At 47.2% G+C, this 14390-nt stretch overlaps 1 protein-coding gene across 1 annotated transcript in view; it reads left to right on the top strand.

The window, feature by feature from the left end:
- Window positions 1–14390, top strand: part of LOC138505078 (mucin-5B-like) — a 2064041-nt gene that overhangs the window by 703879 nt on the left and 1345772 nt on the right. The window contains exons 20-21 of the mRNA XM_069625397.1: window positions 221–457; window positions 1414–1570. Of these exons, the coding sequence (XP_069481498.1) occupies window positions 221–457; window positions 1414–1570 (394 nt within the window). The remainder of the gene's footprint in view (window positions 1–220; window positions 458–1413; window positions 1571–14390) is intronic.

The raw sequence follows: 14390 nt of genomic DNA, 5'->3' as shown, positions 1-14390 counted from the left end.
TGTAGCCGCAGAGGTAACAGAACTGCTATCCTAAATTCTGCACCATGTGTTGCCACCCTCCTTAGTGGGGGCCAACACGTTTCCAGATGTATATGTATCTCTGGGCATGGATTTGGAAGGGTATTGTTATGCAGGCGCAGCCGGCTAATAATTCTATGTGCTGTTGCTGTTTGTCACATGCCATCCATTTTCTAAGTCGTGTCCGATCTGCTCCTTGCAGCGCAAACTCTGCGGCCTGTGCGGCGACTTCAACGGGAATAGGGACAATGATTTCATTTCCAGGAACATGGCGCCCGCACAGAACGTGCAAAGCTTCGCCAGCAGCTGGAAGCTGTCCCCTACGTGCAAAGAGATACAGGTTGGCGATCCATGTGCCTTAAGCGACAAGAGAAAATCCTGGGCACAGAAGGCGTGCAGTGTCATCACAAGCCAAGTGTTTGCCGAGTGCCACTCTCAGGTGCGTGCCACGACGCTCTCGCCCTCTCTGCCATTCCCCAATTCTCCGCCTGCCCTCTCTCTCGCTCTCTCCCTCCCTACCCTCCAGTCAGCAGTTAAAATCCATCACTGGGTTGCTTTTGTCAACTTTGGCCGGTGCACACGTTCAGCAATGCACGTGCTGCCATGTAAAATAAAGGGCACACGGCCTACGTCAATGGGAGAAGATTGATTAAACATACTTTGCATAACGCTGATATTTGATCTTAAGGTTGTCTATATGTTTCCTCCGACAAGTACCATCAGCAATACAGCAAGGACCACTTAAGGATGGTTGGGCAAACCAATGATTTGGCTGGGTCATGCCGACACCATGTTGCTTGCATTTCCCTTTGTGCTAAAGTGCCCACCCTCTACCACTGTTAGCCCCCTTCTCCCTTGTGCCAATGCCTTGCCATCTGCTTCCCTGACTGTGTACTTTCCCCCATGGCTTGTAAAGCAGTGCGTTGCTTCCCAAAGCTAGGCCTGGGCTCAATACATTCGCAAATAATAAATAATAATATTGAATAGAAGGTGCATGGCAGCCGCTTAGTCAAAGATAGTGATTCATTTTCCTCACTTATGGTGATGGGCGCAGTACAAATATTGGATAACATTGCATGTCAGAAAGACGCCTGACTAATGAATGATGGGATGCATAGACCAATGACTTGGGTGTCAACTTTCCTCCTGCACTGTTGTTGGAGAAAAAATAATGCATGTGTCACTCTAACTTTCACAAGTAAACCATCCTTAGAAATCAACAGTGATGCTAAACTTCCTAGATCAGGTTGCCAACGTGACAAACCTTGTAGTGTGTCAAGAGAAGCTATCCAACCGTTCTGTGAATCTGCTAAAATGCTTCTTTAGACTGAGTGGCTGTGCAAGTCATGAGAGACCTGGAACCCGACTGAGCTCTTTCTGGCCTGTCCCCTGCAGGTGGACCCCGTGCCCTTCTACGAAGCGTGCCTGAATGACGCCTGTTGCTGCGACGGCACCGGGGAGTGCGAGTGCTTGTGCACCATCTTTGCTACCTACGCCCAGGCCTGCAGCGACGCCTGTGTCTGCGTGCGCTGGAGAACACCGGCTCTATGCCGTGAGTATTGTCTGCAGCGTAAGCAGAGAGCGCAATTTAGGGCGTGGCAGGGCGGGAACTGGGAGGGGAGAGTACGGCGTGCGGAGACTGAGCGTACTGCGGGGAATGGTAGGAGGAAGAGGAGAGTACGGTAGAGAGCGAGGGAACGGAGAGACTGAATAACAAAGGGGGAGAGTATGAGTGAGAGATGATACAGCAGCAAAACGGGATAAGAAGGGGTGCAAAGGTGAAGCTGAATAGAAGAGGAAAGTAGCTGGGGGAGGGGCATAAGGAACTGTAAAGAGATAGAGCACAAGAGAGAGCAAGGGGAGATTAACTACGTAGAAAAAAGCTGTACAACAGGGAAACCGCATATATGATGTGGATTCCAATGAGAGGGAAAAACACGGTGGGAAAAGAAATGTGCGACAATGAGATAACAAGAGTGGCATATCCTGCCTCAGGTGCTCACACGTATTTCATATGATTACAAACGAAGCGGGAGCCCAGGAAGGTGCAACTGTTCATCTTCGTTCTTGAATCCTGTCTGCTCATGCCTTTCCCTCTTCCCGACCCAAACGAACCACATAAAGATATGGTGTGACTAGACCTGTCACAACATTGCAATCTCCCGCCAACTGTACCTTTAAAATCACTATTTCATTTCTTCAATCCACCTGCCAGATTCTTCATTATTCGTTTTGGTCTGGATTCTGAAGAGGTATGCTTTGGAGTAGGAAATAAGTGTTCATCAGGTTGGAATGGGTTTTTAGATGTGATGTCATCATCTGAAGGTTCAATATCCCCAGAGTGCCCTTCTTGCCCGGGCTGTGTCAGACAGGATTAGAGAATTGTCTGTCTTCAACTTAAAGAAAGATGAGTAACACGGTCTTTGTGTCATTTTCTGCTGTTATCATTGATCCATTCTTATTTTTTGTTGTAAAGAAAAGAATGCGCCTACAACTTATCACCTGTCACAGTACATGCAGCATTGCAGCAACTTTTTAATCACCCTCTTCCCCCGTTTACTCCCCACTCTCCCCCACACCTGGGAACAGCTCAACCACACCCGAGACTGTGTGCTTCCGGAGAGTTAGGTATGTATGTACTGACATGCATTTCCAAAAGACCAATCCCTGTCGTCGAGCTGTTCTCACCCCCATAATTGGCCGCCCCATCACCACAAACCAGCATGAAGTCAACCCCATTCCTCCCCTTCCCTTTCTCGACGACTCACCCCGATAACATTCCCACCTCCCACATAATTTCTCAAGAATGGCAACTATTCCATCTCCCTAGAAGGCCACCTGTCATGGAGGACTCCCGTAATGTTCACCATCTCATAGATTTCCCTCGCCTTTAAGGACCAGTCCCTCTCCCCTGGCACTGAGACCCCTTTCCACCGAATTACCAGGCATGCCATAGCCGCCAGAAGGGCACAATACACCATATGGGAGAAATGCCTCCACCCGCCTTCGTGCTTCTCAAGTCCAAAGAGCACCAGCATTGGGTCCAGCTCCCTCTTGATGGTTCCATGTGAAAATATCCCCGCAAAAATATTGCCATACAAAAATGTCACCATATTTTTGCGGCAATATTACCCCATGGAACCTGCGGGGGACACCCCCGCAACCCCCATATATTTTTAAAGGGAGCAGGGGCCACCCCCGCAACCACCCCACCCATTTACCCCATAAATTATCCCCACCAAAAATATCGCCTATGGCCGTTCCCGACGACCATATGTACGGCGATATTTTTGGTGGGGATAATATTACCTGATACCCTCTCGATCCCATCCAACTCCTCGATCCACCCCAGCACCACTTTCCAAAAGCTCTGTACCTTCCTACAGCCCCACCACATGTGCAAGTGTGTTGCCCTTTCACCACAACCCCTCCAACAACACAGGTCCACCCATGGGCACGTCCTTGAGAGCTGCACCGGATCGTATTGCCATTTATACAATAGTTTAAGGCCATGCAACTTATACTGACAGGCTAGCATTGTTTTATGTGCCCCAGTGCAGAGCTGTTCCCAAACCTCGTCCTCAATTTCAAAGCCCAACTTCCGGACCCATTTTCCTCACAGGTTCCCTGCCTTTCCCCCTTTAGGCAATAGCCTTGACCTGTAAAGATTCAATATCAGCCCTGTGGATGTGTATTGAGTGGCTAAACAGCTCTCAGTACCCGTCGGTCCCCACTGGAAGTTATCACTGCACTTCTTGGCCATAATCACACCCTTCAATTGCAGGTACATAAAAACAGATAGCTGTCCAATGTGCAAGCGTTCTTCCAGTTCCGACAGGGAAATTAACTCCTCTCCCTTCACCAGTTGACCAACCCTTTCTAATCCCGCATCGAACCAAGGTTGAAAGTGGAGAGGCTCCACAATCTCATCCTGGACCAGAGGAGCACATATGTGGCTTAAAGCAGAAGGCCACGATGTGATAGCCTTCCCCACGCCTTCCCCAGAGATCCCTATAAATACCCACTGGCCCGTATGCCAGAGTTCTCTTCGGTACCTGCTTTTCCGGGACCCAGAGCCACTCCACAACCATCACCTGCCTCAACAGGATGTTCTTCAGTTCTACCAACTGCTTAGCCCTGTCACTGCAAAGGTGCAGGACCAGCCTTGTAATAGCTCTGCATATCTGGGAAACCTAGCCCACCATGTTCCCATGGCAGTATCAATGTGTTGTATGCCCCTCTTTGCTTTCAACCTTGCAAGACGAAACACAGAACCAGAACTTTCAGGTACGCATATACTGGGTCAGTGGTCGCCAACAGGAGCAACTGGAAAAAATACAGGACTTTGGGCAGTATGGTTATCTTGATTGCATTTAACTAAAATAATTGTAGGCCATCTTTCCAAATCTGTGTATAAACCAACCAATGGGGGTGTTGTTGGCCTCATATAGCTCAATGAAAGTCCTTGTCACTCTGACCCCTAAGTATTTGAAGCCTTCCCTCTGGACCAGCACATTCAGCCCGGTTCCGTCTCTAAAGCCATCTCCCAGGCCTCTACCATAAGGGAACAATATTGATTTGTTCGACATTAACCTTGAACTCCGACAAAGAGCTGTACTCCTGCATCGTGTGAAGCTCCGCTGGTACTGATGAGAGGGGCTTGTTTAGGTGGAGGAGGATGTCATCAGCGTAGAACTCATTATTACATTCCACCTCGACCACCCTAAATCCTTCTAGCTCTGGGTTCATCCTAATCTTCACAGCCAAGGTTTCAACTGATAAGGCAAATAATAGGGGTGACAATGGGTAACATTGTCACGTCCCCCTCCATAACTCAATGGTACCCGACCCCATTAACCATCACCCTGGCGTTGATGTATACTGATTCCCATCAAAATACCTTCACTGAATCCCACCTTCTCAAGTACCTCCAACAAGAACCTCCAATCCACCTGGTCGAAAGTCTTCTTAACATTCAATGCTAACAGGGTCAGTCGTGCCCGCACTCCCTCACAGATTCAATCAAATTTAGGGTCTTCCTGAGTGTGTCTGCCCCTGGCTGGCCCTGGATAAACCCCACTTGGTCGAAATATACTAGGTTGGGCATTAGAGTTTCCATCCCAGTGGCAAAAGTACGGGTGAAAATCTTCTCATTCACATTCAGCAAGGATGTTGGGCGATAGGAATGGCATCTGGTCGGGTCCAATCCTCTTTGGGAATCACAGATATAATCGCCTTACTAATGGAAGGCAGAGCCCTTCCTGTGGCCGTAATATCATCGAAAAACTTAACCAAATGAGGCAAAAAAGGTTTGAATTGCCATGAATTGAGGAGGACTATCATATCCACCAATTCTAGGAGAAAGAAACCCAAGCACTTGAATCAGTCAGCACCCAAAAGAAAAATGAATCAAATGTTAAATGTTAAAGGTATTTGTACCGCGCACCGTCACCAACGGAACTGGTCCCCAGGCGCTCAGGCGGATCTGTAAACGATAAGGTGGGAGGGGTTAGTAAGGTGAAGAGGGAGAAGGATAGTGAGAGGAGTGGTGTTCTTTTGGCAGCTTCAACTCGGTATACACCGGGTGCTGAGCTTTGGTGCGGGTATTGGATCGGTGTCAGTCCGCATGTGCTCAAAACAAATAGTAAGCGCTCTGCAAGTACAGGCTGGATGTTAACAAGAAGATTCCTCCTGATGATCCACCAGTAGGTTTATCTACACGTGTAGAGGACGAGTACTAAGGACAAATACAAAAATCAATTTAAGGATAGAGGACAAGTAGTAAGGACAGGGACTAAAGAAAATGACAAGCAAACACATTTAGGATAAGCGCTATGGCTAAACACATAGGGCCTCATTACACGGAAAGCGGTAAGGGTTAACGGTCACCGGTAATGGTACCGGTGACCGTTGACCCTTACTGCCTTACTACGAGGTCCCTTTGCGGGTTGGTACTTTAACACCTGCTTTTTAGCAGGCGTTAAAAACCAACCCGCAAAGAGACCAGAGTGCTAATTACGGTACTGCAATTTGCGGTACCATAATTAGCACCTTCCCCATTCCCATTATGCCCTATGGGGCAAAAATGGGAATGGCGAAGGGCAATGGGGGAAGGGGGAATTACCACCCCGCCAACCTTGGAATCGGGCGGTAATTCCCCTTTCCTCCAAGGCGGTGCCAGTATTTTACCGGCATGGACAGAGGTGCTAATAGCACTTTGGTCCACCGCCAACCGTGTAATGAGGCCCATAGACTCTAAATGATTGAATGAAGAATTGTCTGAAATCATTAAGACAATAAATTCAAGAATGTAATTTGAAATCGTTAAGTTGTCCTAAAGGACTTTCGGGGATGAAAATATATTTTTTCCGAATACTCTTTTTCAAGAATTGTAATTAAAGAATGAACCTTTCAATTTTGAACACTTTCTTGGTTTGGATATTTTTGGGAATTATTATTGATAATTAAATACAGTCACTCAGGCGCTTTGCCAAAAGATGATGGAAGAATCCAATTTGATAATTTCCTCCTGAGTAAGGGTCTAGACAGCCGCTCCAGCTAGATATTGTTTCACTTCACTGCTCGTTCCCCCTCCCTTCGTATAAAAGTGCTCATACCTTAATACTCTCTGGGGACTCATGCACCACCCCTCGGAATCCTGTATCCTATCCCCCCACCTTTCCGCCCTTTGTGCCCTAAATCGTGAAACTAACAGCGCATCCGCCTTGTTACCTTTCTCATAGTATTTCTGTTTCTGAAATTTCCGCTTTCGGACTGTGTCCCAAGACTCAGCGATTCCAGTTCAAGACGCTTCTGCTTAAGACTACTCTGCTCCTCCGACGTGCATTCCAATGTACCATTCAAGTTCAACTCCGGTGCCCTTATCTCTTCTCACAGGGAGTTTTCCAGTATAGTCCTCTTCCTTTTCTTCCGAGCCCCTTCCCTGCTTAACAGGCCCCTCCATGTTGCCTCGCGGCCTCCCAAACCATGCACATTTAAACCTCCCTTGTATCATTTGACTCAAGGTAATCCGTGATCCCTTGATCTAATTGCTCTGCGTTGGCCTGATCCCTCCATATGGAGTGATTGCACCTTCATATGGAGTCCCTCCTATTGAGGCCGGCCATCCCCACCTCCATATACACCAAGTCATGATCCAACCACCCACCCACCTGTCCAATGTCACAACGATGCACCCTATTCACCAGCCCCTTCTCCAACAGCGGGTAATCTATCTTTGTATATGTGTCATATGGGGGACAATAGAAAGTGTAACCCCTTTCCCGAGGGTGTACCTTCCCCCAAATATTTGTCAAACCCCTATCCCTCAGGATTTGTCCCAATCCACCCCCCTGTTCTGGTCCAGGCTCCCCCCTATGCTCCTTAAACTCGTACCAGTCAAGGTCCCTGTCTACCCACAGGTTAAAGTCACTTCCCGTAATTACTACATCACCTTGCACAGCCAACACTACAAGCAACTCCCGTTTACAGAGGACAACTGACCATAGTTTCGAAAATAGACTGAGGCCAATACTATCTGCACCCCTGCCATTTCTCCTCGGAGAACCAGGAAATGTCCATCTTGCCACCTAATGATCTCTGGATTGAGCAAGCATAGTCTTGTATGCATGAAATTTCCAACCCCACCCCTCTTGTCCTTCGTGGCTGCCCATATAACTTCCCCCACTTGCCTCCCTCTCATCTGTCTCTCTTCCCCATCTCTTGCCCGGGTCTCCTACAAGAATAGTATGTCCAGGCCCACTCTTGTGAATTCCTGGGAGATGAGGGATTGGGGCTCTTTTGGTGGGGCAGTTCAGCCCCTTGACATTAAGGGCTCCCACCTTTAGCAGCCCTCTTGTGGGTATGGCCATCAGGGGGGATGCCAGTGCATCAGACCTTGCATGCCCACTTCAGTTCTCTGGTGTATCCCAACTTAAACCGATTCCTGTTAACATCCCAAACCCCCACAGCTCCCAAAGTGAAATATTAACAGCATTGTCAAACAAAACATCCCCACCAAGTACCCCGAGATGCCCTGCTTTGGAAGCAGGCCCCTAGGGAATAACTCTCTCCCTCCTCCACTCTCAAATGTCCGCCTAAGCACAGGCCACCTGTGAATCCTGCTCCACACCCCATCTCCTAAACCCCTCTAATCAAGCCAACCAATCCACCCCCCGATGGAACATTCACAGCTACTACTCTTCACCCCTCCATATCTCTGCCAGGCCTTATACAGAGCTCTACTCAAGTCCGCCCATGAGCCATCCTCCAATCACAAGCAACCTCAATGCACAGGCGGCAGTGTGTTCATTTTGCAAAATTTCTGAGCCCACGGTATCTTCTTCCTCGGCCCCAGGGAGTCCCCTCCCCACTACTGCCTCAGGGTGCCCACACCCATTCTGGGCCCTGCCCCCAGCCTCCTTGATGATCACCGCTTGAAATGTCCTGTCGGCTTCCCTGGCATTAGTTATCTGAAAGTCTTTGCCACGGAATTAAAAAATGAGGACGAAGGGGAAACCCCATCTATATCTCAGTCCTTTCTCAGCGAGCCATGTCGTGAGCTGTTTGCACTGCCTCCTTTTGGACAGCGTCAGGCCCGACAGGTCCTGGTAGATCTTGACCTTTGAATCATCATAGTCCACCTCTCTGAGGTTCCCGGCCCTGGCCAAGACCTCTGCCTTTTCTTGTAGCTTGACCATTTCACTACCACTGTTCTCAGTCCCTTAGCGACACAGCCTCCTCTGTGAGCTCTTTTTATAGCTAGCTCCTTCCATCCTTCCTCCTTGAAAAGAATATTAACAATGTGTGCCATTTTCTTTTCCAACCCCGCCAGTGTTACCCCCCTCTGCTTCCTTCAATCCAATGACCCTGAGGTTGTTGCAGCACTCTCTGTTACCCAGGTCATCAAGTTTCAAGTCCAGGTCCTTCTCTCTAGTTTGTCAGTTGACCAACCTCACATCCACCTTCATATCCAATGGATTTGCTGACAGTTGGTTGCTCTCAAGGCCTTCTGTGTTCTCCTCCATCTTATCAACTCTGCCTCTCAATTCTGCCAGAGAGGCCTGAATGTCTAACCAAAATGTTCCAGCTGTCGCGCTTTGTCGCACTGTCTACACTTTCGGCCTCCCTGCCCTTCCTGGGAACAGGTCCCTCCATACTGGCCGGGGTAGCCTCCAGAACCTCTGTAGGACCTCCACGTTACTTCCCACTCAGGATGGTCTCAAACTTCTTTCTTCAGGGGCTCACCAGAACCCCCCGCCTCTTGGTTGGACCACTGACTCAGCATCAGTAGGCGGCATGTGAAGTTCCCCTTGGCCGGGCTAGCCCGAGCCTCCAGGTGCCAATGGACACTGGTAACCTCTCTCCCCACAGTGTCCGGGGGTCCTCTTACATAGACCCTGAGGGCAGCTGCAACCCCTCTCCTCACCAGTATGCCATTCGTACCCCCATCCAGCTCCCAACCTCCTCGTCCCCACTTTTACAGGTTCTGTTCTCAGTTCACTCTTCCTCAGTGGTCAGACCCGGACCCCCTCCACCTGTCCACCTGCTTTCCCACCTTGGCCTCCACAGCACACTTGTCCTTTATCGGGATGAGGGGTTAGAGGGGAGTACAGGCCCACTGTGTGGATCATAGGGCGAGGGTTACATGCAGGGCCCTTGGACACTCACGCCACCCATGATGGCTCCTGCTGTCTCTCTCTGCGGCTTCGGTCACGTCCGCCTGAGGCCCATTCAACATCTCAGCGTCAGACTGCCCGCTGCAATCACTGGCCCCCTCACCGGTTCCCCGGCGGCTCTGCGTTCTCACGATGGTCCAGGTCTCAGTACAACCATTGTCCGAGGGCCGTAAACGCTACAGCGCTCCAGGAGGAGGAAGGTGAACAGCAGAGGACGAGATCATGCAGCCATCTTGGCCCATGCCCACTCGCGGTCAAGCCATTGATTTTGATGATTTTCAAAGGCTCCGGATGAAAAAGAGTTGTAGCTTTGTTCTTGGTTGATTGTTGAGCCACAAGTTTGTTTGCGGTCTTCAACGTGAAGCTCTTTGCTTTCCTCTTAGTATCAGCTTATTGTATCATGTAAACCTTTTCTTGATTGTCAGTTTCTCTAATTTGTTGATCATTTGGATGCATGTCCTGCACTGTTTTCAGATGTAGTAATCCCATGCGAATTTGTCACCCAAACATCAGGATATAAGGGCTGACATGTGTTGTACTGTGTGGCATGTTGTGATAGTCTGTAAGGAGTTGATATATCATTTGTTCAAATTACTTATTGGTCAGAACTTATTGATGTTGTTGCTCATAAATCTCTCTACTGTGCCGCTAGCTTGAGGAGATAGTGGAGTGACCTTACAATGCTGGAAACCAATTGCTGGTGAATGCAGGTACATTATCTGATTTTTCTATTTTTCACACCCATTTGATGTGAATGTTTTGTTAAATGCTGGAATTACCACTGGCACAGAAATGGATGGCAGGTAATTGTTATGGCTGAGTCTGAGGTTGGATAGCTTGACATATATTACAATTGGCAACAGTGGTTTCAATTGCTTTGTCCATACCGAGGAACCACACCTTTTGGTGCAACATGCATTTGGTGGGCACTAACCTATTTCCTTCATGTGCTACCTTCACTAATTTCTTTTTTAGTGATGCTGGTATAATTATGCATTCATTTTCAGAATAATGTCGGGAATGGCCATTGAAAGGACATTTGTCACTAGCACAAAAGCGATCATCAAGATTTATTCCGACCCTTTGACATGTTTCAATTTTCCTGTGTCAATGCAGTGTCTGATGATGTTCAGAATGGGGTCATGTCGAATGTGATGTTCAATATTTGGGATAGTGAGATGCATCGGGCTTGGCTTGATGTAGACCACAGTTAACATAGACAAGAATGTCCTGGGTTGGCATCTTTGCCCAGTTTGTGAATTATGACTTTTAATTCTGGAGTACAAAGTCCCTTCTGACAATTTGGGGAGGAATATGTTTCAGGTTGCCAAATATAGTAATGAGTGCTTGATGATTGGTGACTATTGTAAAAGGTTTGCTGTATAAGAAGAGGTAAAAATGTCCACCAGCCCTAACAACTGCCAGATATTTGCTCTCGGGTTGAGAATATGCCTGTTCAGTCATCGACAGGCTACTGCTGGCATATGACATGATTCAAAAGGGGGTGGTAGAACCTTGTTTGCACTGCTCCACTATGGTAACTAGACCAACTGGGACAGCATCCACTGTAATCTATGGGTTGCAATTAGAGTGAAAGTATGACATGCAGACCACCAAGGCAATCCAGTTGCAAATATCATCATAGGCATCCTGACATTGTAAGGACATTGAGAATATTTTTCCTTGGTAAATTGACTTAATGGGACAGTGATGGTGGCAAAGTCCTGGATGTAGCGCATGCACTACTGGTGAGTACTAACAATGACCGTAGTGCGGAGATATTGGCTGAAGGTGGGGCGGTTGTCAGTACCTTGATCTTGTCAGGATCAGGCGCTATGCCTTTGTCGTTGAAGATATGTCAGAAGAATTTACAGGTGTTTTTGCCAAATCAAACTTCTCACGATTGAGGGTGATGTCTACTTCTTCTGTTGCCATGTAAACTAAACGCAGTGTGCCATTATGGGCGCCTTGGGAATAAAAAAAATGTCATCACTATAATACATGCAAATTGGGATGTGACATATGACTCAGTCTATTTCATCTTGTAAAATGTCTGCGGCTAATGAGATTTATTTTTTATTTAATTTATTTACAACGTGCTGGGACGAGGCCCACGGGTTTAGAAGCGAGGACAGACAGAACAACATAAAACACGTAAGAAAATCAGCAGGTCATGGATTACAGCGTGAGAAAGAACATTCAGGCTTATTCAAACAGGAAAGTCTTGAGTCTGTGCTTGAAGGAGACCAGCGAAGGACAGGATCTGCGATCATGTGGTAGGGCATTCTAAAGACGGGGAGCGGTCATGGGAAAGCAGCCTTCCAGAGCAAGAGAAAGTTTTGCTTTGGGAGTCACAAGTAGGCTGGCGTTGCTAGATCTAAGCGTGCACCTGATTGGGAGCCATTCAAGCAGGGTTGAGAGATAGGTTGGACTTTTTCCAAAGAGGCAGTTGTGGATGATACAAAGTGTGCGAAACACCACATGCAATGTAAAGATTTCCTCGCTGAGGATATGTGCTCATGTCTCTGCAGCTCAAAAACAATCCGGACTGCATTTTTCTGAACCACCTGAAGACGATTCCGTTCTTCTTGCCACACGCTCTGTAGGAGATTTGTGCAGTAGTGCAGGCATGACCCATTGATGGCCCGAGCAACCGTGGCACAGCTATTAGAAAGGAGAAACGGACAAATGAGGGCTAGAAGCTTTAACTGGTAGGAGGAACAAGAGACCAAATGACAAACATGAGCTTTCATGTTTAACTCTTGATCTAGAATGACCCGTAGAGTTTTTACTTTGGGTAAGATCTTAAGTGAGCACTCTGCCACTTTAAAGGATTTATACAAGGAGTTGAGTTTGTGAAGCCTGTGGGACATGCCCAAAATCATTAATTCAGTTTTGGTGTTGTTGAGGGCAAGACCATTTGACAACACCCAGCTGTATATGTAGTTGTAAAGGGGATTGATTGTATTTGTGTCTATCTCATAGTCATCCGTAAGGGGAATCAGACACTGGCTATCATCAGCATAGCTGACATATATCACTGCCCTGGTGTCCAAAATTTTGAACTGAGACAGGGTGAAACTATTGAAGAGTGTAGGAGACATATATGAACCTTGTGGAACACCTGAGGGCAGAATGAAGCCTTCTGCCACTGCATCTTCGCTATACACTCTAGCTGTACGATCCAAGAGGAATGACATGACACAATTTGCAGCATCGCCAGAAAAACCGACAGAGACTTGTAGTCTGTCAACCAATGTGGCGTGATCGACCAGATTAAATGCTGCTGTCAGGTCCAGAATCATCAACAGGGTGCTCTGACCCTCATCGAGAAGTTTAAAGATGTTTGTATTCAGGTCCAGCCAGGTGGATTCTGTGCTGTGGTGACTTCGGAAACCCAACAGTTTCCAGCATAGATGCTGGAGCTCAGTTGCTTGTGTGGCTAGTGAAAGTGGTGATATACCTGGATTCTGAGGCTAATTTCAGCTGGTGATAGCCTTTGTTCAGGTCCAGCTTGGTTAATGTGATATCCCCATTTAGTTGATGAATCATATCAGATATGTGAGGAGGTGCTTGATGCCGCTCCCTGATTTGGTAGCCTCCTGTCCATGCAGATCCTTATTGCTTGATCTGAACCTTTCTTAGGTGCAGGTACAGTGGAGGGCACCCATGGAGTGGGTCCAGAGGCAGGTTCATTAATGTCCTAGTCTAGATGAAGATGCATTTCTTGTTTAACTTGTTTCTGGATATTGAAAAGTTGCCCCTATAATGTTGGGCCATGGGTTTTACATTTTCTATCTATGTCTAGATGGATCTGGCAATGTTTTCATTTACTGATGCCATGAAACAGTGACAGGAATAATTTATCAATTTTGGATGGTAAGTTTATATATGTGATCATCAATATGTTAGATAATATGTGCACAATATCCATGCTGAGTGCCATCTTCAATCCTAGGATGTAACCTGTGTGAACCTTTGTGGAAATTACATGGAGCTCTATTTTGGCAACATGTGTTTTTTACGGACGTCGAGCAACAAGCATGCCTTTGTGTGGTAGTGGTGTTTGTGACCCATATGGAAATGTGGCAATATCGGATGCATGACGGCAGGGAGGATGAGACATATTGCAATAGTCCTTGTCTCCTATGACGATAACTGTAGCTCTGGTGTCAATAAGACATTTCATGGGGTTGTCCTTGATTTTGGGTAACAAAGTGACAGTGTTCTTTGGCTGTTACATTTCCCAATGTGAAGAAATCCGTTGAGAAATATTGGAATCACTTATGATAATGTAGCGAGTCAAATATAGGAGACGGACAAGAAGAGATGGTACAAAAATTGCAGGTTTTATTAAAGGAAAGAATGCCTCACCTATCCCTGCGACTATGATGATGGGATTTCCTAAGCGTCAACAAAAAATAACAAACTGGTGCTTGTGAAGATGTCTTACAAAAACGCCCTCTGTCCGAACCTAGTCTACCGTAGCATCTAACCTTGACAAAGGAGACAAACACTAATGACAAAGGAGACATTTACTTTGTCTAGGAAAATATCACATCTCCCATTTCTTGGCTTATGGAGGCTGGTTTCTAACCGCCACACATTTGCGTCTTTGGTTCTCTCTTTCATCAAGGCCTTCGCCTGCTGGTATGGTTCAAATTAAGTCCTTTATCCTTCCTATCTTTAGGGGAT

Source organism: Ambystoma mexicanum, chromosome 11 (assembly GCF_040938575.1).
Source record: "Ambystoma mexicanum isolate Mex_15411 chromosome 11, UKY_AmexF1_1, whole genome shotgun sequence".
NCBI classification, from domain to species: domain Eukaryota; kingdom Metazoa; phylum Chordata; class Amphibia; order Caudata; family Ambystomatidae; genus Ambystoma; species Ambystoma mexicanum.
This window is presented reverse-complemented; position numbering and strand designations above follow the sequence as displayed.